We start from the raw sequence: 26468 nt of genomic DNA, 5'->3' as shown, positions 1-26468 counted from the left end.
TATATTATTTCTAAAGTCAGTCTAGTTTATCCAATAACTTCAACTTAGCCCTTCAATTCTGGAGCTTAGTTGTGGATTACCAATTCAACTATTTTATCATTGCATACTTAACCTAAGTATTTAGCCATAATCCTCAGCAAAGCTGAAAAAAAAAGACACTCTGCTTCTTTGACCATCTACTGACAAAGTCCAATGAAGCCCAGGTATTTCTTGGAATATTTGTATCAACACATAATAGCTGTGATGCATCACAATGTAAACATTTGTATGTTAGAACTTTGCCCTGCAATTATCTAGCCTCTTTTAACCACTTTAGGAAATTGGGGTTGGAGTAAAGAGATATCAGCTGTCGGGTATAGCAGGCAGAGGAGAAAGAGTGATGTGTTAGGTGACATTCCTTCCTTTTCCCCTCTATCAGCTAAGAAAGCAAAAGGATAATTTATTTCTAGATACCTGTACAGAACTCTAGCTTAGCACCTGTCACAATGCGAGTTTGTTTACTTACAGGTCATCTCCCTCATCAGGCTGAGAGTAAACTTCTCATATTCGTCTCTGTAAAAATCTTCGTGTTTCCTGTATCTAGCATAGTTCCAGGAGCCCATTTGTGGAAAGAGGGAAGAATGGATTTAATTAATATGGAGGAGTGGTTTTTCATCTTTTCCAGGTTATGGATTTCTTTTTAAGAAAGCTTATGAATGTTAAAGACTTTCATCCCAAAGAAAGAGATGTATGTAGGTACACAGTTGCAAAAATTTGTATACAAGTTTAGGGAGATCACAAATGTCTTGAAGGACATGAACCTCAGGTTAAAACTCCATGAATTGAGAGAGGGTAATGGCAAATTGTAAAACCACTTCTAATTTGTACTCTTGGTCAAACTAATATTACAGCTGAGGTAGGGCTACTAGACTCAATATATATTATAATTAGATATGGAAAGAGCACCATGGCAAACATAGGTGGTGGTATCAAGACCAGTGTGAATAAGAACTTGTGCAGTTTGCATAAGTCTAACCCGCCTACTGTTGGGATGGGATGACCTAGAGATGTCTTCCGTTCTTTGTTTAATTCACTCAGGGGTTTCTATTTTCCCATTAAAATTTCTCCTCCCTAATCCACCCTTTGAATCCCTCTGGCATTTACCTCCTTTCCCACCGCTAAGTCCGCTGGATTCAAACTGATTGCATTGTATCTCAGGACTTGCAATCATTCTAGATCTTGAGAGACTTTTGTTTCCATGAGACTTCAAATGAAAACTCCGACTCAGACCAACCAACTCATAAAGTGCCAAAGTACTTCATCAAAGTGAATTAGATGCTTGATTATCAGATTTGGGCACTTTGAAAGATATAAGAGGTGAGACTATTCTTAACTCAATGGCAAAACTATGGAAACAAATTTCGTCTTCAGAAATATTTGCTAGAACACGTTCTAAGGGTGAAAATTGACACATAGACACAATCAAATAAGAATTTGGTTACAATTTCAGCACAAATTTAGTCACTGCTATTTCCCACCACTATCAATTCTCCATTTTAAAAATTTATTTATTTATTTATTTATTTATTTTTGGCTGCGTTGGGTTTTCATTGCTGCGCGCAGCCTTTCTCTAGTTGCAGTGAGCAGGGGCTGCTCTTTGTTGCGGTGTGCAGGCTTCTCATTGCGGGGGCTTCTCTTGTTGCGGAGCACAGGCTCTAGGCATGTAGGCTTCAGTAGTTGTGGCTTGTGGACTCAGGAGTTGTGGCCTGCGGGCTCTAGAGCGCAGGCTCAGTAGTTGTGGCACATGGGCTTAGTTGCTCCACGGCATGTGGGATCTTCCCAGACCAGGGCTCGAACCCGTGTCCCCTGCCTTGGCAGGTGGATTCTTAACCACTGCACCACCAGGGAAGTTCCAATTCTCCATTATTAAGGAGTGTTCCCAAGGTGGGGCAAAGATAATTTGTGGTCTAAACGTTTTTTTGGTCTGTGACTCGAATCTCTCTAGAAATTTTCCTTTCAGGTTTTGTGTTTGTTTAGCAGGTTCTCTACAATGTACATGTGACTAAAATTATTTCAACAGCCTTAACTGTATTACGATGATGAAGATTCTGTAGATCTTGTGACAACACATTCCTCTGTTCTGTATGAGTTTGTTTAATTCCTTTTCAGTGGTTGATATTTGAACCTCTTTCATTGAGAGCAGATCCAGCTACACAATTCACTAAGGGCCTAAACAGGTCCAGGAGGGGTTAAAGAACATACCATCAATATAAGAACTGCCACTCTATTGCATAATTTACACAACCTTGTAGTTGAATCTGGGCTTCTTGTGACTTTTTAATAAAATAGCTACGGAATGTGATACAACAATTGGGAAGTAACGTAAAGAAATTCTACAAACTACTAAATTTGCTTTATGCTTTGTTCCATGACTCCATTGTAATTTTCAGTGAGAGGAAATTTCCAAAGTTTATATGCTTAAAGTTTTACTTTTCGTTGTGCATAAAGTTTTATGAAGGTATACGATTTGGTGATAGGGTGGTTTTTAAAATATAAAATAAGACTATTTCTAATATCATATAGAAGGGGAAGCAGATGAGATATTTATGACCAGAGAAGGAAATATCATTGGAACTTGAGGTAGCATGTAATTTACTAAAGACACAATGATCAGATAGTTATTTTTGGTAACCCTGAATATCAGGAAGATCATATTGTATTTTGTGATCAGAGCAGAGCAAACACTGTTTACTAATGAATTTATGTGTGTTTTCAGTCACTGAAAATTTAAGTACAAACTGAAAATCTGGGTCTCTATGCTATTGTGAAGCAAGACCATGAAAACTATCCATTTAAGCACTTTTTCCAAAAAATGTATATCTGTAAAAGGATGGGAGGTGGAGTTAACCAGTGAATTTTCAAATATTCATTTAGATATAATCACTGCTTAATGCAGGGCTTGATGGAGTGGGGCCTGAGCTTAAAGAATCCCTGGAATTCACAGTCTAGGTCAAGTCACTCTTTGGGAGACCCCTATTCACTTTGCTCTTACTTAATCAGGGGAAATCTGATTAACATAAAAAACAAAGCATCAGTCCTGGGGAAAAAGAAAATCACAAAAGGGCAGAGAAGTGTTGAGGGAAAGGGGAAGGAAGAGGCTTTGCCAATTCTTGACTTGTTAATTAGAGTCAGAACAGCAATGGGGATTTCCTATACCCTAAGTTTGTTGAACGATTACATAGGTCTGGGGAAGAGGGATACACTCAGAGTGACTCACCCCATTTTTTTTTTTTTTTTTTGTATTGGGGTTTTGCCTGGTGCATTGCACTTTCCTCTCCTCACATTATATATTGACTAATGGAGGGGGGAGGTCTCCAACAGGTGTTTACACCTACTCAGATTCAAAAGCTTTGGCCTAGGCCTTAGCCCGTTGGGCAATGTGGGGTTTGAATCTTCCCCTCTTAAATGAGTGGGACTCGGACCAGTTTTGAAGGGACTTCCGTTGGGACTTGTTACAACAGCGTACAGTGGTGATGTAGACTTGAGGACAGTTTCTTGTTCTGCTTTGCCATCTTGGGGTGGGTCTGAAAAGCTTTCTTACCTCTGACAGGAAGAAAATGTTCACAGGGTTGATTACTATACAGAATGCAGTAAAGAGAATTGGGCAACCTGACTCAGATGTTCAGATGGAAAGATAGGTAGAGTCTGATGACACAAGTTTAAATTCTAGGTCTGCGGGTAAAGCTTTGCAGAGGGACCCACCCCAGAGACATCTGCACAGGGGCCTGCTGAGAGCTTCTCCCCCATCCCCGCCACTCCAAGTCCAGATGAACTGCTCAAATTCCTAGGGGAAAGGCTCTATAAATTGTGTGTGTGTATACATATGTATGCATAACACTGATTTTTAAGCTTTGTAACTATCTTTGTAGATAAAATAAGAGAAACTAAACCAACTCAAATAGCTTAAAAATGTTGCCCCAGTGACCGCTGGCATCAATATTCTACACAAGATTAAAATTCCCAAGTAGCATACCCTGCACTCCAATTGATATTGTAATAACTTGATTAAAAATTTCTCGTAAGTCTATTAGAGTCAGGAAACGGTCTGCTGTGTAGGTGAAGATTTTCAGTTTTTGCAACGGAAACTTTTGGCTGCCATGAACAGAATAGCAAAAACTCAAATGTGTTCTTCCCCCATCCTTGCCTAGTCCAAAGGTAAAAAAATGAAAACCGTTTGGAAGAATGGTTTTTAAGTTTGCTTTTTTCCTCTACAACAGTCACGTGGGTTAATATGATTCAATTTTTAAATCGACTTTTATCTCCCACACCGAATAAACCCGGCCATCCCAGCACAATCAGAAAGACTTAAAAAAAATTTTTTTTTCAGCCCCTAAAGGTTGGGGGAGGGGGGAGAGAAAAAAGGGGAAGGGGAAAGGGTACTTTAATGAAAAAACAACCAATAACGCGAGGTCTTCAGGATATGGTCCGTCATTTCCTAATTAAGAAATGAGTTTGACAGCCTTTTGACCAACTCAATTCAGACATCGCTCTGCAAACCCCAAAGGGGTGGTGACTGTGCAAGCGTCGACACTATTCCCCTGCGAGACCCCAAGCCTGCCCACCCTGGACGTTCCGGCTCTGGGGTCTTTCCCCTCTTCTCGCAGACGCCTCGGCTCCCCCCCTCCCCAGGTCTATCTCCTCCTACGCTCAGCTCGGCGCTGGGCTGGCCGCCTTCGGCTCGCCGCCACCAGGTCGGTGCAAATACCTTTTCCCTCCCCGGGGCCCCAGGCGCGGACACCTCCCAGCCTCCCTCCCTCCCTGCCGGCGGGGACCTTTCCCAGCTCGGGAACAGCAGCCCCAGGCCGCTGTTCGCAGGAAGCGAAGCCCTTGTTGATGCTGTTCCGTGGTGCGCCGCTCCGCCCTCCGGCGCCGCCCGGGCTCTTCCCCGCTCTGGGGCGCCCCCCTTCCGCGCCTGCGCAGTGCCCCGCGGGAGGCGGGGCTCAGATTCCTGTCAGCGGCGGCGGCGGCGGCGGTGGCGGCAGCGACCGTCAGTTTTCGCTGAGGAGAAGCACGAAACGGACCCGTTGGCTCTCCCCCTCCCTTTCCCCGCCCTGAACCCCCCTCCTGGCTCGCCGAAAATTAGTCTCCGTGGAGTTTCCCCTCCACCCCGACGCCGTTTCCTCGGTCCTCGGCTCAGTGGAAGTCACTGCCCTCGAGGAGGAGGCAGCGGCAGCCGCCCTCGCCTGCCGCCCCCGGTTCGGTGCCCGCGGTCCCGGAGAGGAGGTGCCGCCGCCACCGCCGCTCCCCCCCTCCCGCTGCCCTCGGGCCGGGCTGGGTCGAGCTGCGATGCCCTCGGACTTCATCTCATTGCTCAGCGCGGACCTAGACCTGGAGTCGCCCAAGTCCCTGTACTCGCGAGGTGAGTCAGGCTGGGGGCTGGGGCGTGGGGGCGGGGAGGCCCAGCCCCGCGGAGCCGGAGGGGTCCCGGTCGGGGGCGGCTGCCGAGCCCCTGCCGGGATGGCCTGTCTTGGGGGGTGGGGAGAGGCCGAGGAGGTCGGGGGTTGGTGGAAGGGGCCAGGGAGGAGTGGCGGCCCCTCCCCCGCGGAGCCGCCGGCCGCACGGGGCCCAAATGCCGTCGGCCCCCGGGTCTCTGCGGACCCGGTGGCTCTGAGCGCTCCTCGGCGGTCGGGCCCCGCCACCCTCCTCGAGCGGCCGGCCCTGGCCTCCCCGGCTCGGGGATCACCCCGGACTGGGCCCCGCGCTGGGGCCGCCGCGATCCGGCTGCTGCGGCTCCTCTTACCAGGACCATCGTCCCCGGCAAAGTTGCCCCCAAACGGGTGGCATAGCCTGGAGCGGGTTCTGGGTTCAGGGTCACCATTTTTCTTCCTCTCCAGGTTGTTTGTGCGCCGTCTTTCTGCCCCCCTCTCTCTCCGGCCTAGTCCACTCCCTCCCCTTGTTGGGACGGCCCCCCTCGACCAGGCGTCCTTCTTTCCTCGTCATCTTATGGCTGGAAAGAGCCCGAATTTTCTTTCCTTTTCTTTCTTTGTTTTTTTCCTCTCTTTGCACTTCTGTGGCATTCTAATTACTTACTTCTGCCTCTGTTTTACAAAGAGAGGGGTGCTCTCCCTGAATTAGTTTTATTCCTCTCCTGTCCCAGGGGTACCGGCTCAGGCACAGTCGCTGCCCTTTGAGAATTTTCTCTTTCGTTGCCGTTCCAGGGCTCCTTGCAGGGAGGGGGCATCGGACACAGTTTCCCGTTTTAAAACTCTTTTGGCTAAGACCTGAAGGGGATTCCCGGGATATAAAATATTAACACTTGAGCTGATCGCTACTGGGGTTAAATTCCTATACTGGACACCACAAGAATGTGTTAGAACAGGTTCCTTGTGCAAGGGCCATCAAACCAAAATGCTCCCACTGCACTCTTAGTCACTTTTTAAATCACTGGGAGGGGGCAAAAGACATAACTGGGCTATTTTACCATGTTAAAAAAAACATTGTGTGCCATTGTGAACCTCCTTCCTGAGAAATTCAGGGTTTCTTCGGTTTTTGATTTGATGTATCCATCCGCTGATTCCACCCCCTGCTAAAAGGGGTCTTCAGCTTCACATTCATGTATTTAAAATCGTTGAAGTGAATCAGAGTGAGGTGGTTTTCTCTGGAAGGTGCTGGACTTTATAGACTGACGATTGAGTTTGTACACAGAGTCCTACTTAGTAACTGTAGCCATTGTCTGTCGCTCTGGTGACTTTAGTTGGCAGTCACTATCCTGAAATAGTTTGGAAATATTGTAGTTTTGAGTGTCAGAAAGGAAGAGACGATATCTAGAGGTGATTCTTAGAGGAGGGCTAATGTGGTACAGTTGGGTGCTAAGAATAGTCAAAACATTAACACCATTTGTGCAGTAATCATCAGATAATTTTCCATGAAACAAATGCTTTATGAAAATCTAAGTTTAGTATAGAGACCAGTGTAGAGGCAATTCAGCCTTCTTTTGCGAGAATATATTCACAAATAGGGACTTCAGCTCTTAAAATTACGTGACAATTATATAAGAGATGTATGCTATCCTTGGCTTTTTTTTTTTTTTAAGTCATTCAGCATAAAAAGTACTTAATGCTTTTTGTGTTTTTCAGATTCTCTGAAGTTACACCCATCACAGAATTTTCATAGAGCTGGACTATTGGAAGGTCAGCAAAGTGCCATTTTAAAGCATATTGTGTGAGTATGCAAAGGCTTTCTCTGAAATGGAGTTTAAATGAGAAAGTGTTAAACTTTGCAAACTCATACAATCTAGTTTTCTCCTAAAGAGCCTGATCCTTCTTTTAGAGCAGCTGAATGTTTTAGTGGATTTTGTTACTGTGTTTGATGTCCTTGTTAGCTATTTTATCTGTTTCGAGAAGCTTTGGGAAAAAACCCCACAAAACTATTAAAAATTATGTGTTGGGTATTCTACTGTAGAATTCCATATCTTGATTCTAGTTTTTACAAAACAAACTGAATATGAAAAGGCTCAAACATTAAGATCATGAACATAACTAAAAGAGTGACACCAAACACATATTTAGTTTGGAAAGTCAGAATTTAGAACTTTCATATGCTGAGCATTTCAGAATGGCATATTAATTATTTATTACAGAAGCATTGATGTCATTACTCTTGCATCATTTTTAAGGATAAGGAAAGCCAAGTAATAGAGATGATGATTGAGCTATGCTTAGAAAAAAGGGTTTTAGAAAGTTCTGGAAATGTTAGAATGTGTAGCATAATTTAAACAGCTGACGATTACTTTAGAAAACATTATTCTGTGTTGTTTTTAGCATTTTAAGACAAAAAAAGGACTACTTGTTGTTTTTGCAGTTTTTGAAGTGATTTCACGTATGTCATTTTTGAATCATGTAATCCTGGGAACTGGACAGCAAGGATATTAATTTTCCTATTATAAAGATGAGTAACCTGAGGCTGAAATTAAGAGACTTGGGGGAAAAAAAATCATACGGTAGTAGAAACAAACAGTGCTTTTGTGTTGTAGTTGGTGCTCTTTACCCAAAGCCAGGCTGCCACTGTAAAATATATATGTAACCAGTAACATAAGCATTTTATGGTCCACTTAAAAAAGGCCCTCAATATTTAAGTTCGACTTGAGTGTAGGTGTCAAGGGAAAAAGTGGGTTTTGTAATTAAGCTTAAATTTGAATACCAATTTAGCTACTTGTGACCTTTAGCTCTGTGACCTTGGGCAAGTGATTTTACCTCTCTAAACTTTAATGTTCTTTTATAAAAATGTATATAATATCTTAAATTTAGTGAGCTAATGTGTATGAAAATGCCTAGTATAGTGTCTGGCTTAATAAATTTTTTTTCCTTTAGTATCAGCTAAATTGTTTTAACTATAATTTAAAGCATATAAAAGTTCTCAGATTAATTATTGATTATATTTATACTTATAAAAAGTCCATAGGTATATATATACCTGTGGTATGTATTAGTATGAAAATCAACTACACTTTGAGGCAAGGAATTTTTAGAAGTGTTTCTTAGTGAAGTAGATTTGTTGTTTCTATTTGTATTGTTCAATTTGTGACCATGTTGTGGAGTTATATTTGTCTGTACGAAAACTCATCCATTTTCTGGGCAGCAAACCAGAGTGTTATAATCATAGAGATTATCAGGCAGGAGAAAGATAAGAAAAAAAAAACGAGTGTTAATTATTTAAGCAAATATTTTTAACAAGTTGATGGAAATGCAGGCAACAATCTAGTATGTATATTTACATGTTTATGCCAAAATACTTTCACTAATTTTTCATTTTGGTTGCGAGGATACTCAGTTATTTAAAGTAATACCACCCTTTATTGATTATATATAAGTTGTAAAATGTATAAGTATCAAGTATGTCATGTTCTCATATCTTTGATACAAGGTATCATAAGAAAGTTGTTTGCTTGTGTGATGAAAGGATTTAATCTATGTACCCTATTTCTATTTTCAACCTTTTATTATGGACATTTTAAAGAATACACAGAAGTGGAGAGAATAAAATGATGAACACATCATTTTGTTTATTTATGGGTTTATGGGTTTATTTATTTATTTATGGGTTTGGTGGTACCCATCACCAAACTTTAATAGCTATCAAAGTATGTCTACTCTTGTTTTTTTAATCCTCTCTCCTCCCCCCAAGCTGTATTATTTTAAAGCAAATACCAGACATCATAATCATTTCATGTATAAATACTTTTGTATTATAGTGATATTTTTTATATTACTTTTTAAAATACTGTATTCCAGGAAATACAAAAAATTCTTATTTCAGCAAGATATTGTACAGCAGGAGGCTACTGCTCCTAGTGTATAAGAGCAATCTGTGCTAAGTTTGTAGGTTATGTGGTCAGACTTGGGTTCAAATCCTTGTTTGACGTTTGCGTGTGACCTCAGCTTAGTCATTTAATCTTTCTGTGCTTCAATTTTCTCTTTTTTAAATGGGGGCAATAATATCTTCATCAGAGGTGTTGTTAAGATTATTTGAGGCAAATTCGTGTAAAGCATTTAACTTGGTGTATAGTAAGCTCTATAAATGTTAGCTAAATTTGAAAAATTAAATTTAAAATTTTAAAAATTTAAACAGCCATCTATATAGTTCCTACTATGTGCCAGGAACTTTACAAATATGAACTCACTGAATTCTCATAACAGCTGTTTGAGATTGTTACTATTACCCCATTTCACAGATGAGGAAGCTAAGGAGGCATAGGGAGTTTCAGTAACTTACCTAGAGTCACACAGCTGGTAAGTTGTAGAGCCAAGATTCCAGCTCAGGTAGTCTCACTTCAGAATCTGTTATCTTAAGTACCATACTGTACTGACTCCCTACGATATATAATATGAAGTATTATCTAGTAATATTTATGTATGTATGCTTTACATCAATAGTCTAGGTTTCTTTTTTCCTTTTTTTTTTAACAAAGTATTTTTTAACGGTTTAATCCCCCCCGCCACCGCGTTGGGTCTTCGTTGCTGCGTGCAGGCTTTCTCTAGTTGTGGCAAGTGGGGGCTACACTTCATTGTGGTGCGCGGGCTTCTCATTGCGGTGGCTTCTCTTGTTGTGGAGCACGAACTCTAGGCACGCAGGCTCAGCAGTTGTGGCACACAGGCTTAGTTGTTCCGTGGCATGTAGGATCTTCCCCGACCAGGGATCGGACCCGTGTCCCCTGCATTGGCAGGCAGATTCTTAACTACTGTGCCACCAGGGAAGTCCAGTAGTCTAGATTTCTATCTAATAAGTAAAAAACTCAGCCCAGTGTGAAGGGAATTTAATTATTATCATACAATTTGTTAAATTTTTTAGAGAACATAGGTTTTACAAATTAAAAGTTTTTTTTTTTTTTTTTTTAAGGAAGACAAGGTTGGAAAACCTACAGTTGGGTATTTAGCTTCAAAAATAGATTTAAAATCTCTTTACTATTCAGTTCGCATTTATCTTTCATATCAACGCTGATCCTTCTACTCCCTCTCCCCCTTTTCAAGAATAGGAAATTAGGGCTTCCCTGGTGGTGCAGTGGTTGGGAGTCCGTCTGCTGGTGCAGGGGGTGCAGGTTCGTGCCCCGGTCTGGGGGGATCCCGCATGCCGTGGAGTGGCTGGGCCTATGAGTCGTGGCTGCTGGGCCTGCGCGTCTGGAGCCTGTGCTCCACGACGGGAGAGGCCGCAGCAGTGAGAGGCCCGCGTACCACACACACACACACACAAAAAGAATAGGAAATTAGTTTCTTATTTTTTACTTGAGATATAGTTGACATATTACATTATGTTAGTTTCAAATTCACAACAGTGATTTGATACTTATATATATTGGGAAGTGATCACCATAATGAGTCTAGTTAACATCCGTCACCCTGCATAGTTCTGCTAATACCGTTTTATTTAATTTGGTGATTGCCTGACAATGGGAAAAGAGTCTAGCTATTTAATGTAATGATATGTAGCCATTAAAATAATGTTTCTGGTGACCCCATAATTACATGTGAAACTCCTAATAAAATAAGTAAATAAAAGATATTGTTGCAATTATATTAAAAATAGCTTGCATAGAAAAAAATCCTGGACAAAAGTATATACTACAGATTTTTACTTTTTGATTCTATTTTTGCATTTTCCCTACCTCTTTAAAGAAGGTAGTTTGTATATATTTTTTAAAAAATAAAATGGTTTACACTTACAGTGTTCAGACTTTAAGGCTAGGGTTCTTCTTTGGAGGACCTGGAAAAAATGTTCAACTACAGGAAAAAAAAAGGTGCCATTTCTTACACTTTCTGTATTAAAAAATGTTGATTTTGGCATATATAGTTTGCTATATAAAAACTGAGATTAAAAATTAAGCTAAATAAGCAAATAATAAGAGGTCATTCTAGAAGTACCTATAGAGATGTAACATAAGATGGTAGAAAAATCAGATAAAACAGGAAAAATAATATAAGCAAATTGGAAGAAGTAAAGTAATAAAAACAATGGATTAAAATTTTTAAATGCTTTTAAAAGTGAGTTAAGAAATTACATATGGATCAAATTAAAAGAAAATATGAAATATTACATTGAGTAAGGGGAAAATAACCTTTTTTTTAACTACTCTCAATCTGTTTGATATTGTACCATGCATAATTTTACTTTATAGTTCAAAAATGAAAATCCTAAAAATAGTAACAGTTTTTTTACTGATTTTATGGAATATTTCTGAATTGCCATTAAGCCTGATTTATTTTTCCTAGGGCCTGTGTTCGTAAGGTAGTTAGGCCATTAACTCTTCTTTTTTTTTCATAAATTTATTTTATTTATTTATTTATTTTTGGCTGCGTTGGGTCTTCGTTGCTGTACTCGGGCTTTCTCTAGTTGCGGCGAGTGGGGGCCACTCTTCATCGCGGTGCGCGGGCCTCTCACCGTCGCGGCCTCTCTTGTTGTGGAGCACAGGCTCCAGACACTCAGGCACAGTAGTTGTGGCTCACAGGCCCAGTTGCTCCGCGGCATGTGGGATCTTCCCAGACCAGGGCTCGATCCCGTGTCCCCTGCATTGGCAGGCAGATTCTCAACCACTGCGCCACCAGGGAAGCCCCAGGCCATTAACTCTTACATGATGAAATGTATGAAGATATCTTACTGGAAAGGACTTTTTGAAAGTATTTAACATTAAAAGTAATCTATTGGATTCTTTTCTTGTTTAGTATCTGGTATTCTCTATTGCTCCATACCTAATAAACTAAAAATATTATTGAGGAAATAATTATGGAAATGAATTTCAAACATATGACAGAATCATACCTAGTTCCTGCCAACTTTTTGTTTCTAGGATCCATCTCTCTCTGATTTCCTATCATTTGTTTTTGTGTCTTCCTAAACTCTGCTTTTTTAATTTTTATTTTTATTCAATACTGGAATTCTATTGCTTGTTACAATAAGATGATAGAAATTCATATTTAATCAGATGGTCCTTGGTCTGCTCTTGATTCATTCTTGACTCTACTGTATTTATTCCAGGAGTCCCCTAAAACTTGAAAATGGTAGTACAGATAAACATTTCTTATTGTGGTCAATGTTATATATAAAAATAACCACTTTTTATTAGAAAAAGTTGACCCATCAGATTATTTTCTATTAAGAATAACAGGTAATTAGAAAAAAATAAAGATCAAATTAATCTGAGATACCAGTTGGGCCTGATTATGTAGTGACAGGATAATTCTGCTAACTTTATGAGAAGTAAAAGACTTTCTTCAATAGATATGTTGCTTGTTATCTTACGCTCTTTTCTTGTTGCTAAGATTTTATTTCAAGTTACATGAAAGAGAGTCACATCTTTTATTTCCTGTTGCCTTAATAAAAATCAAGGTTAAAAAACTAATGAGGTATATACACTAATTATAAACATGTATTTGAATGAAAAGGTAGAAATAGTCTATGGATTAACTACAGGTAATGATTTCAGCTTCCAAATGTAAATAAAACCTGATGTTGTGATGAAGGATCTACATATTTGATGGTTTGAACTAAAGATGTGATACATGAGATTTTTCAGTTACTTTTATTTATTCTTAATAACTTAAAAATAGATTTTTTCTCTTGCGTTTATTTTTAATATTTATTTGATAAGTAGGTACTGATTATTACTGCTGGCCAGCCATGAATCCTTATCATTTCTTTCCCATTCAGAAATGTTATTATTAGTCCTTTAGTAAATTTGGTAGTTGGTTTTGAAGGTGAGACAAGAACAGAAAAGTTACTAATAAATAGTGAGCCAAGTTGATTACTCTTATCTTTATAAATTTAGTTTTAGTTTTAAAAAATCTATGTAAAGCGGTCTTTGTAGGACATGTCAAAAGAAAGTGTTGGTAAAGAGAATAAAGAATAATAAATTCAGTGTAATAATTGAAGTCATTTTTTGAGCAATTTGTGTGTACCAGCATTTTACAGATATTTTCCACGTTTAATCCTCAGAAAAGTCCTGTGAGATAGTATCAGTATCCCTGTTTCATAAACGAGGAAACTGAGGTACAGAGGGATTCACTGATTTTCTTAAGGTTACATAGCTAGTGGATGAGGCTGGTATTTGAAACTTGACTATTTTACCCCAGAGTTTTGAGTTTATACTTACTTTCTTACAATACAAACATTTGATAATTGGCATTTACACTTCAGGCCCTAAAAAGATTACACCACTGTTCAGATGGTATATAAAGAGTACTTTGTGTAGATTTCTTTAGCTTAACAGTTCCCATAAAGTAAGGAGAGAAATTCTATAAGCCACACAAAAAATCAGTAAAGATTATGATGATAACCCTTTTTAGGAATATTTTAGCACTCAAAATTAGCAAATCATTTCCTGGCTTTGGTGCGTGTCTTTAAGATTTAGCTGAAGCACACTGCTGGTTGAACCACCTCTGTTTTGACTGTTGATGGTGCTCAAAAGTGAAAAGGAAGGGCAAGCCACCACCTAAGGAGAACTGCTTTAAAAACGGAAGATGCCATGGGGCTCTTGATTTCTTTGGCAGTAGTTTTATGGAAGCATAGAAGTCATTGCACCCTATTTCTGCTGGTATGTTTCAGAGCGTAACTAAACCTGAGAAGAGATGAGTAACAGAAAAAGCAGTACTCATAGAGCATTGGGAGTTAGTTCTATTTATTGTCGTGGTTGGTGTTTGTTTTTGAACTTCCTGGAAATTCTGTTAGGCAGTAGAAAATTTGCGTTTTAATTCTAGTTAAGCCTTGAGACCATGTGGAAAATCGTGTAAGCATTCCTTTTCTTCAGCAGAGACATTGTCATCAGTCTTGCTTACCTAAGAGTTGTGAGGAAGAATAACTGAGATAATGTTAGAGGATTTTGAAAACTATGAAATGCTATACGAATAGTGATATTTTGCATAGGGCCCTATTAATTTACTTTGGTTCTTCTTTCCACTGTCTCTTTTTTTCCCCCAATCTTCCCATTCTACCCATGTCTCCATTTTCTCATGGAACTCTCTACGTTTTGCTTGTTGGTTCTGCTGTTCTTGTATCCTTTCTTTCCTCTCTCTTTTAGAAAAACAAACCATCCTTATAGAGGTACACAGGTACACCCATTTCAAGTGTTCCTTGAGTTTTTAACAGGTGTATGCATTTGTGTAATCACTACAGACAAGATACAGAACATTTCAGTCATCCCGTTAAGCTACCTCTTGATCTTTTGTAGTAAATTCTGCCCACTCCAGCCCCTCAGGAAAACTGATGTTTTTCCTTACCAAAGATTAGTTTTGCCTTTCTTTAGAATTTTGTTTAAGTGGATTTATACAGTACACACTATATTTACAGTATACAGTGTGTACTCTTTTCTCTTTAACTTTTGTTGTTCAACCACCATAACCTTCTAGAAAGGAAAACTAGTTTTTTAAAGGACATAAAGTTAATAAGGCATTTTTTATTCTCTTATATATTCCTATATTCTATAATGTAGCCAAGTGTAGTTTTTTAGAGATGATTTTTTTATGCTTATTTGCAAGGTTACTTAGTCATAATATTATTATAGTTATAGTATTACATAGTAATATTATAATAATAATATTATTATTATTCATTCACTCAAAGTGAATTCAGCCATATATCCTGGCCACATATTGCTTATAGTTTAGTAAAAGAGATTGTATGTAAATAAACAGTGTTAACACAGAGTTTTAAAGGGTTTTGTAATTCAATCTGGAATGAAGAATGAAGTTAATATGAAGTTCCTATTTGTTAATAGGAAAATACTTTTGTGCGAAGTATACCTGAGCATATAGTTTGCCCCTATACTTAATAACTGTAAAATGAAGTTTAAAACTTTAAACTTTCTTTTTAAAATAGTTTTAGTCTTCAGAGGGTTATAGAGCTGAAGAGTGTGTAGGTAGGGGGTATGTACTTATTTGTACTTTGATTATTTCTGTAGGTTAAGCATAAATTAGGTAAAAACAATATGAGCTTTCTGTCCCATGTGAGTACTCTCTTGTGCTTAACTGTAAAAATACTACTGTAAATGCTAATTAATGATAAATTAATGTTCACAAGTTATAAATTTATAACTTGTGAACATTATAGGCTCAATTTATAAGTGCCTAGATAATGGGCAGTTATAAGTACTTTAGAAACACTGTAAATCAAAAATTTACTTGAGTAAGTTTTTATAAAATTGTATTGTGACCTCCAAGACTTTTTTCTATATTCCTTTTTCATTTTTATTGTTAGGTCATACTCTCTAGACTATTAGGCTAATGTAGAGTGAATGAATGGGAAATATAAACATATAGTTGAATTTTATAATTTTAAAATTATTTTTGAAGAACTTTTCATTTTCTTAGTTTATTTTTACCTATAATGTTGAGTACAGGATGGAAATTTATATATAATACTTGAATAACATGCTTTGGATAAAATTACTACTTAATTCCTTTAAAAAACTCATTGCTTAAAAAAAAACTGGGTAATGAAGTAGTTGAAGAACAGAAAGTAATTAGTTAACCAAATTACTACTCTGTTATGGTAAACATAAATAACATGTTTATAGTATATAGTAAATAAAAACTAAAAAATAACTTTCTTGAGAATGTTTTTCAATCAAACTTCACAAGAATGGATAGAATCAACACTGTAAATTCTGCACAGAAAAAATAATTTAGTGCATAGTGAATTGCAAACAAATAAACAGAAGAGTTGATATAGAAGAATATGAAGTTTTTCTTAGAAATTAAAAGTGGTAGAGATAATAATAAGTAAATCAAAGTCCCACTTATTTATCTGACTTGTGAATAGAAACCCAGTTTCAAAAACACGCATTACTTAATAGCTGTGTGATTTTAGGCAAGTTACTTAACCTTTCTTCACTCAGTTTGTTCTTCTATAAAGTGGAGATAGTAGACTCATATATTTGTTTTGAGGATTGGATGAGTTAATATTTCTAAAGAACTTGGAATAATGCTTGGCACATAGTAAGCACTATATAAGTGTTGGTTAAATAAGTAAAATAAAATTTATATCTACAGGTAAGTTATTTGGCAAACATACTTACTCAAGATGTAACAAGAAACCAGGATTTTATTACTATGCATAAGCTTCTGAACACGCAAATCAGATGTTGCTAAATTTATATACTAAGGTTTAGGCATTCACAGCACTATGTTGTGCAGGATTCATCTTCCTAAAATACAAATCTAATCATATTGCTTACTTAAAAATCCTGTAATGGTGTCCATGGGCTTTAGGGTGAAATCCACATTCTTAAAGACTTGGTTCCTGATTATCTTTTTATTTTAATTGAGGTGAAATTCATAGAACATAAGTTTATCATTTTAACAGTTTAAAACTTTTTTTTAATTTTTAATTTTTGGTTGCGTTGGGTCTTCGTTGCTGCGTGCGGGCTTTCTCTAGTTGCGGTGAGTGGGGGCTACTCTTTGTGAGGTGCGTGGGCTTCTCGTTGCAGTGGCTTCTCTTGTTGTGGAGCACCGGCTCCAGGCGTGTGGGCTTCATTTGTTGCAGCACACAGGCTCAGTAGTTGTGGCACGCAGGCCCTAGAGTGCACGGGCTTCAGTAGTTGCAGCTCATGGGCTCAGTAGTTGCGGCATGCAGGCTCTAGAGCGCAGGCTCAGCAGTTGTGGCACATGGGCTTAGTTACTTCACGACATGTGGGATCTTCCTGGACCAGGGATTGAACCCATGTCCCCTGCATTGGCACGTGGATTCTTAACCATTGCGCCACTAGGGAAGTCCTCATTTTAACAGTTTTAAAGTGTATAATTCAGTGAGTTATAGTCCATTTACAGTGTTGTGTAACCAGCACCAGTATATAATTCCAGAACATTTTCATCACCCCAAAAAGAAACCCCTTACTCATTTAGCAGTCATTCCCCATTCCTTCCCACATCCCCAGCTCCTGATAGCCACTCATCTGCTTTTTGTTTCTATGAATTTGCCTATTCTAGACATTTCATATAAAAGAAATCATATAATATGTGGTCTTTTGTGACTTCTTGTTTCACTTAGCATAATGTTTTCAAGGTTCATTCATGTTGTAGCATGTATCAGTGTTTCATTTCTTTTTATGGGTGGATAATATTCCATTAGATGGATACATACTACTATGTTTATCCATTCATTTATTAGTTGATAGACATTTGGGTTATTTTGGCTATTATGCACATTTGTGTACAAGTTTTTGGGTGTACAGGCGTTTCATTTCTCTGGGTATATACCTAGGAGTGGAATTGCTGGATCATATGGTAACTGTATATTTAACTTTTGGAGGAACTGCCAAACTGCTTTCTGCAGCGGCTGCACCATTTCACATTTTCAGCAGCAATGTTTGAGGGTTCTGATTTCTCCACATTCTTGTCAACACTTACTCTTAGCTTTTTGATTATAGCTATCTCTAGTTGGGTATGAAGCAGTCTCCTGTGGTTTTGATTTATATTTACCTAATGACTAATGATGTTGAGCATCTTTTCATATGTTTATTGGCCATTAATATATCTTCTTTGGAGAAATGTCTGTTCAAGGCTTGGCTCATTTTAAAATTGAATTATTTGTCTTTTCATTGTTGAATTGTAAGAGTTCTTTATATATTCTTTATACAAGTCCTTTATTAGATATATGATTTGCCAAAATTTTCTCCTGTTCTGTGAGCTGTCTTTTCACTTTCTTGGTAGTGTCTTTTGATGCACAAATGTTTTTAATTTTCTCGAAGTCTACTTTATCTTTTTTGTTGTTGTTGCTTATGCTTTGTGTCATATTTAAGAAACTGCTGCCTAATCCAAGGTCACAAATATTTACACCTGTGTTTTCTTCTGGGAGTTTAATATTCTTGGCTCTTACATTTAGGTCTTTGATCCATTTTGAGTTAATTTTTGTCTGTGGTGTGCAGCCTGTGGTGTGTCATTCTTTTGCATGTGTATATCCAATTGCCCCCAGTACTATTTGTTGAAAAGACTATTGTTTCCCTTTGAATGGTCTTGGCAACCTTGTTGAAAATCAGTTGACTATAGGCATATGGGTTTATTTCTGGATTCTCAGTTCTTTTCTATTCATCTATATGTCTATTCTTATGCTACTAACGCACTGTCTTGATTACTGTAGCTTTGAAATTGGGAAGAGTGAGTCTTCCAATTTTGTTCTTCTTTTATAAGATTGTTTTGGTTATTCAGGATCCATTGAATTTCCATTTGAATTTTAGGATCAGCTTCTCAATATCTGCAAAAAGGAGAGCTGTGATTTTAATAGGGATTGCATTGAATCTGTAGGTCAGTTTGAGGAGCATTGCCATCTTAATAGTATTCAGTCTTATCCTCTATGAACATGGGATGTGTTTCCTTTAATTTAGGTCTTTAATTTCTTTCAACAGTGTTTTGTAGTTTTCAGAGTATAAGTTTTACACTTTTTAAACATTTAAGTATTTTATTCTTTTTAATCATTGTTTTTAAGTGTTAATAAAATTATGGAAATAATTTGGAGAAAGGTCTCTCAAAACTTAGGAGAGCTTTAGTATTTTTTTTAATAAGTTTATTTTATTTATTTATTTTTGGCTGTGTTGGGTCTTCGTTGCTGTGCGTGGGCTTTCTCTAGTTGTGTTGAGTGGGGGCTACTCTTCGTTGTGGTGCGTGGGGTTCTCACTGCAGTGGCTTCTTTTGTTGCGGAGCACAGGCTCTAGGCACGCAGGCCTCAGTAGTTGTGTCTCGTGGGCTCTAGAGCACAGGCTCAGTAGTTGTGGCTCGCGGGCTCTAGAGCACAGGCTCAGTAGTTGTGGCCCACGGGCTTAGTTGCTCCGCGGCATGTGGGATCTTCCCTGACCAGGGCTCGAACCCGTGTCCCCTGCATTGGCAGGTGGATTCTTAACCACTGTGCCACCAGGCAAGCCCGAGCTTTGGTAATAAAGTACTAGATCATGCGTGTGTTCAGGAAATGAAACCGAAACCACAATAAGGTAATTGTACAATATTAGAATCAGCCATGGAATTAAAGCCGCAGTAAACCATAAAGAACATTTAGTAAAGTCCAGTTTTGTTTAAAAAGTTATACTGGATGGTATTTTTCTCAAGGACAGGGACTATACCTCACATTCTCTTAGCATCTGGCACAAGCGCTTATATCCAAAAGGTGCTTGAATGAATGAATACCACATCCAGAAAAGAAGGAAGGAATAGTATTGGAAGTGTGAAATGATTGTGCTCTAGTTATATACAACCATGTAGAAAGCTTTAATTGGAATAATAATTGGATTAAAATGATTATAGGTGGAAACCTAGACCTTTAAAAAATTGGAGCTATTTAATTAGTAAAGACAAAGGTTTAGGTAATTCAGATGCAAATGGAGGTGGATTTGTTCACTAAATCTGGAATACTCAAATAAGAAGGTTCTCTTGAAGCTTGACCACCTTCACCCATTTAATTCACAGCCCTCACCTTCCCTGCCCCCACAACCCCCAATCTGTTCTCTGTATCTTTTAGTTCAATTTTGAAGAAAATAATTTTTTGATTACTCATGTAAGTGATATCATATAGTATTTGTCTTTCTCTGACTTATTTCACTTAGCATAATGCCCTCAAGGTCCATTCATGTGTTAAATGGCAAGATTTCCTTCTTTTTTATGGCTGAGTAATATTCTTGTGTGTGCGCACATGCGTGTGTGTGTGTGTGTGTGTGTGTGTGTGTGTGTGTGTATCACATCTTTATCCATTCATTTGTTAATGGACACTTCGGTTGTTTCCTTGTTTTGACTGTTGTAAATAATGCTGCAGTGAAAATGAGGGTGCAGATATCTTTTCAAGACAGTGATTTTGTTTTCTTAAGGTAAATACCTAGAAGTGGAATTGCTGGATCATGTAGTTCTATTTTTAGTTTTCTGATGAATCTTCATACTATTTTCTGTAGTGGCTGCACCTGATTGGCATTCTTGAGCACAGGAATTGATTATATTTAAATAAAAACATGTCAGTTAAATGAGAGAAACACTTAGGTGACTGGCTATAAACAAATACAATATGAAGAGTCTGACTATACTTCATTTTATTGATTAGGACAACTATTTCTGTATATTTAGTTTAGTAGCAAAATACTACTTGTGCTATTAAACATATTTGTTATATTTAAGAATATATTGACTTTAATATATTGCTAAACATAAATGTTTTAAAATAAAAGCACTGATGCAATAAAAATATGTTAAATATTGATAAGGATATAAAAAGATTTTTCAACATCATTAGTCATAGGGGAAATGCAAAGCAAAACCACAGTGAGATACCACTTCACACCTACTAGGATGGCTATAATCAAAAAGACAGATAATAATAAGTGTTGGCAAGGATGTGGAGAAATCACCTCACACACTGCTGGTGGGAATGTAAAACAGTGCAGCCACTTTGGAAAATAATCTGATAGTTCCTCAAAGAGTTAAACATAGAGTTACCATATCCAGCAGTCTCACTTCTAGATACATACCCAAGAGAAATGAAAACATCTGTACACATAAAATATACATGTATATTTGTATACGTATGTTCAGAGCAGCATTGTTCATAATAGCCAAAGTATGGAAACAACCCAAATGTCCATCAACTAATGAATGAATGGATAAACAAAATGTAGTATATCCGTTTAATGGAATAATATTTGGCCATAAAAAGGAATCAGTTACTGATACATGCTGGAACATGGATGAATCTTGACAGTATGCTTAGTGGATGAAGCCAATCATGAAAGACCACATACTGTATGATTCCATTGATATGAAATCTACAGAATAGACAAATCTAGAGAGGCAGAAAGTAGATTAGTAGTTCCTGGGGTGGAGGGGAGTGAGGGGGATTATAGTTAAAGGGCTCGGGGTTTCTTTTGAGAGTGATACAAATATTCTAAAATGTATTGTGATGATGGTTGCACAACTCTGAGTGTACTAAAAGCTAAGTGTCCACCAACAGATGAATGGATAAATAAAATGTGGTATATACATACAGTGGAATATTATTCATCCTTAAAAAGGAATGAAATTCTGATATCATCTTACAACATGGATTAACCTTGAAAACATATGCTAATTGAAATAAGCCAGATACAGAAGGACAAATATTATAAGTTTCCATGAGGTATCTAGAATAGAGACAGAAAGTGGAATAGTGGTCACCAGGGACTATGGGGAGAGGGCAATGAGGAGTTATTCTTCAATAGGTACAGAGTTTATGTTTGAGGCAATGAAAACGTTCTGGAAGTGAATACTAGTGGTGATTGTTGTACAACATTGTGAATGAACTTAATGCCATTGAATTGTAGACTTAAAAAAATGGCTACAGTAGTAAGTTTTATGTGTATTTTACCACACACACAAAATGTTAAAAAAACAAAAAAATAATTTTAAGACTCTGAGATATACTAACTTTTTTTATAAAGTTATTGAGACAGAGGTAATTGTGTGGTGGCACATGGAAGGGAGACTTTTTTCAGTTTCCCATTTAACACAGTATATTTTAGTTGTCTAAATCATCTAAATGTGCTTTAAATGTAGATAGGGTGATCAAATACTGAGTGTGCTACATCTTGAATAATCAAAAAATTTTGATGAGCAAGATTAGACAACAGATGACTGAAAAATTCATGAAGTAGATTAACCTTGTTTAGTTTGGAAATTTTTTTGACTATTAATATGCATGGTTGATTCATTTTGTTGATTTCCTGAAAGCAAATGTTTAATAGTAGCAAGAGGATTGCAGTTTTCTAATAAATGTCACAGAATTGTGACAGTGAACTAGGAGGAAGAAAAACTGCATAAGTGAAGTGAGATACACTTCTGTAGCAGTGGAAGCTATAAACCCTACTGTCTTGAAACGTTCTCTTTGTATTTGTATTATTAATTAGACATTAGTAGAGGATAATGAGGACCCTGGATAACTGCTAGATTTTTTTTTTCATTTTCTTAATGGTATCTTTTATTTATTTATTTATTTTAACTTTTTGTCTTAGTGTATAGTTGATTAACAATGTTGTGTTAGTTTCAGGTGTACAGCAAAGTGATTCATGTATACATATACATGCATCTATTTCACATACTGCTAGATTAAATATAGGTATAACTGTATTCATCAGAGTTCCTGAGTAAGAGGCATTGCTGGCTAGTTTAGTATTTGTTTTGTGTGAACATGAAAGTGCTTAATTTATTTTTCTTTGATTTGTTATGGTCCTCAACTACTAAAGTATTTTCTGTTTAAAAGGATGTTTTCTTAAATTATTGCCACAGCTCAAGTTTTAAGTTTGAGAATAAGTGAGAGAACTTGAACATGATTCAATGTTGAACATCACTTCAGTTTAGTGAAGTTAAATTTATCTTGACCAGTACTCGTATGTTTACTGGTAAAGGCATATTAATCTGTGTATGAGTAGGCTTTATGAATAAATAATGTTTTAGGTATAAATTAGGCACTTTGGTAATTTATACAATAATTTTCGTAGACTGACTAGTGCTCTTACCGAGTACTAATTGCATCATAGATTCCTCGAGTACCCTATAAGCTTAATATTTCCCCTAATAATAGAAACCAACTTACTCCTAAGAATACTTAAGATTAGGTCTGTAATCACGGTTGCCTTTACTCATGTGTTGGAATTACAATGGGCTGCTTGAGATGGCAAACTTCAGAGGAGAGATGGCTGCTAATTCTAAAAATAGAAAGGTAACCTAGAGCTGAAAGATAGCTACCGAGTCATTGTGTTCTCACCATACTTGTTTGCTTATTTGTGTGAACCCAAAGTGCATTTTCCCTTAAATTTAGATGCGCTTTGTTCTCCTATACATCTATACTAGTATTTCTTGAACTTGTTAGGGCTTTTCAGAAACATCAACTGTCAACCAACATAGAAACAAATTATATTTTGGAATCTCCCAAATCAAATAGATTTAAAAGTGAAATTTAGCAGTCGTTTATTATGTGAGCAAAATAAAACAGAAAAAGTGAACTATGAGAAGTAAGGTCTTTTGGAAAAATCATTGTAGTTTGGACCCTATAATATTGCCCAGAAGAGAGCATATCCATTGGATATGCCACTTTAGAGGGAAATTGGTGGGAAAAAAGGTTCTAGGCCTTCTTCCATTAAGAACTATTTGAATATTCACCACTGTCTAGTTCTGGAACAAAGATAGACCAGAGCATTACAGGGAGGGTCCTTCCCAGTGTGTTGGACCTCTTCTTTTCCTGCTTCCTTTTTAGTAGGATATTGTTCATCTACTTGTCCATAAATTGCATATTGCAGAGATCATGGATTGTAGTAAGCATAGCTCTTCATAAAGGGACTGGATGGTGTGTCCTGTGAGAACAGTACCTTTGTAACAACCAAATGTGGATGTGCTATAATAGGACGGATAAGCAAATCCACATTTGGATTGCTAAAAATCCTTAAATGTAGGTGAAACTTCAACTTGGAAATTCAAAGGAAATTCAACTTGGAAATTCAAAGGATAAAAATAAGAGAGTAAAAAAGTTTTATGAGTTAAAACAGCTATAAATAGACAGTAAAAAGCAATATCCCTAATTCTGGTATTCAACTAAGATTGACTAGAAACTTCAGGATGGTTCAAATCTCTCCTTTGAGTATTCAGGGTAAGGCTCTTGAATTCCAAATCCAGGAAATAAAAGAGAAGTGTCTTTTTTCTTTCTTTTTTTTTTTGGAGCTGCAGCAGGAAGGGTTTGTTTTTGATGCTTTGTTACTTTGTTTTTCATTATTCTCTCTCTGTGTATTTTGTCTTTCATCATAGGTGACTCTGACACCCCAGATATCTAAAGAGCTCCTTACTTTGACATTTGTATGTCTTCTTGGTGCAGATTTTAACGAGTGCTAAATACCAGATGACTTAATACAAGTATTCTGAATGAACCAGTAAATTGACAAATCTTGTTTTAGGCAATTAGGTGATGATATACAACAGAATGATTTCCTGATAATTTTAGGTTTGAGCATTTATTAAAAACCAAAAAACCATATTAGTCAAAGTTCAGGATTTTTCAGGAGAGGTGTTTCACATTACAGAACAGTATTATTTCTTCTTTGTATCATTAAAATAAAACAGTTGCATTTCAGCTTGTAAATATTGGAAAGTTGTTCACAGTTATTTTGTCTCAGGTTAGAAGATTATAAGGAGAAAATAACTTCTAAAGTGGTTTAGACAGTCATATTTTAAGTTTAATGTTCTGTAAATTTCAAGTTGTATTCTATATCTTTTTCTAGCCTTTTCCCCCCTTAGCCTGACCGGATAGAGATTGTCCCATTGTAATTATTTTTCAGTTTTGCTAAAAATTATTTTTCAGTTTTGCTAAAATGCTAAGCAGCCATTTTTAAATGGCTGCCTTTGGGCCAAGGATAAAAAAAGACATTGAGTCTTTGAGACATTGTCTCAAAGGTGAGTTGTTTTCTAACATTTCAGTCAGGTAGTTGTGCTCTATTGCCTCTCAGTTTCTCCATTGAAATAAGGGTCACACAGAAGTTATGTCATGAGACTCTATTCTCTATAGCGGACCCAGTTCCAAGGTCTAATGCCCAACTACATAGGAACATTTCATATCCCATTTTGTGGGGCCAGTATTCTTTTTTTTTTTCTCCTTTTTTCTTTTTTGTCTGCGCCGGGCAGTATGCGGGATCTTAGTTCCCCCACCGGAGATAGAACCCGTGCCCCCTGCAGTGGAAGCATGGAGTCTTAATTAACCACTGGACTGCCAGGGAAGTCCCATGGGGCCAGTATTCTTGTTCAACAGCAGTATTCTTATTCGCTGACCATATAGAATTTAAAAACATAAAGGCAATTTCAAAAAACTTTTCTTCTCATTCTGTTACCATATTCTCTCCCAAAATAATATATTAATAATATGGAGAGGGCAGTGTGTATAGTGGCTAAAGATATGGGCCTTGGAGCAAGACTTCCTGGGTTCAGGTTCAGGTTATATTATACACTGGCTATGTGGCAGTTTGGACAAGTTCATTGACCTCTCTTTGCCTCAGTTTCCTCATCTGTAAGGTGCTGTTGATAATAGAGCTTACAGCATAGGCCTGTGAGAATTAAATGAGTTAATAGAAGTAAAGTACTTAGAATGGGTGCCTAGCATAGGCTACTTAAGTTGATGTTATTATTACTGGAATATAGTTTCTACATATTTTTTTGAAAGGAATAAAAAATATACCTTTATTTTACTATCATTAGTGCCAAAGAAAAAGTGGAAGACATCACATCTTAAATAAAGCAGAATAAACATCGGTATTGGTCTTTTTGGCATTCTATGTTTATGGCCATATTCCTTTGGGTGGTTTCTTGATATATCTGACTTTAGGAATTATAAGAGTACCACAGTTTCTTGGGTTTGAAAAGAATTTGTGCCAGTGCAAGAGAAACTGTGCTGCCAGCCATCTCTTCTTTACTAATGATTGTATTGTCCAGAGTGTCTGTGTTTTAAGGCTCCATTTTCTTATTCTGGGAGAATAAGACACAGGGAAAAAGCTTTAGATAGTTAATACCAGACTGGCTTCTGTGGAAAAATTAACTTACTTTTGTATTTTATTTGCAATTCAGTTAATCTAGAGGTACCTTTGTGGTGGGGGAAAAAGTACAGAATTTATAGTTACGAAACATAGTACTGGGCCTTCCCTGGTGGTCCAGTGGCTAAGACTCCTCACTCCCAATGCAGGGGGCCCAGGTTCAATCCCTGGTCAAGGAACTAGATCCCGCACACATGCTGCAACTAAAGATCCCACAGGCCACAGCTAAGACCCGGCGCAGCCAAAATAAATAAATATATATTTTAAAAATGGCTTAAGTTAAAGCTCTTAAAAAAAAAAAGAAACATAGTATTTTAAAATATCTGTTTCACGTTTTGCTAGTCGTATTTCTTTTTATGCTTTTATCCTCATTTCCTCTTTATCTAACAGGGTTATTATGAAGTTTATATGAAATAATGGTTTTCATTATGCTAGTGCT

At 37.4% G+C, this 26468-nt stretch overlaps 1 protein-coding gene across 5 annotated transcripts in view; it reads left to right on the top strand.

Moving 5' to 3' along the window:
* The first annotated feature begins 4981 nt into the window (after nucleotides 1-4981).
* NFAT5 (nuclear factor of activated T cells 5) overlaps nucleotides 4982-26468 on the top strand; it is a 125634-nt gene continuing 104147 nt past the window's right edge. For 2 of the 5 annotated variants that reach the window (XM_029241177.1, XM_029241172.1), the window contains exons 1-2: nucleotides 5015-5398; nucleotides 7116-7169. In XM_029241177.1, the coding sequence (XP_029097010.1) occupies nucleotides 5326-5398; nucleotides 7116-7169 (127 nt within the window). In that variant the 5' untranslated portion in view covers nucleotides 5015-5325. Of the gene's footprint in view, nucleotides 5399-7115; nucleotides 7170-26468 lie in introns of all 5 variants that reach the window. The other 3 variants (XM_029241198.1, XM_029241180.1, XM_029241191.1) reach the window with 3 other exon arrangements.

This window comes from Monodon monoceros, unplaced genomic scaffold (assembly GCF_005190385.1).
Source record: "Monodon monoceros isolate NGI ecotype Baffin Bay Population unplaced genomic scaffold, NGI_Narwhal_1 Super_Scaffold_10, whole genome shotgun sequence".
Classification (NCBI taxonomy): Eukaryota; Metazoa; Chordata; class Mammalia; order Artiodactyla; family Monodontidae; genus Monodon; species Monodon monoceros.
Note: the sequence above shows the minus strand (reverse complement) of the source record. Positions and strands in the feature narration are given on the sequence as shown.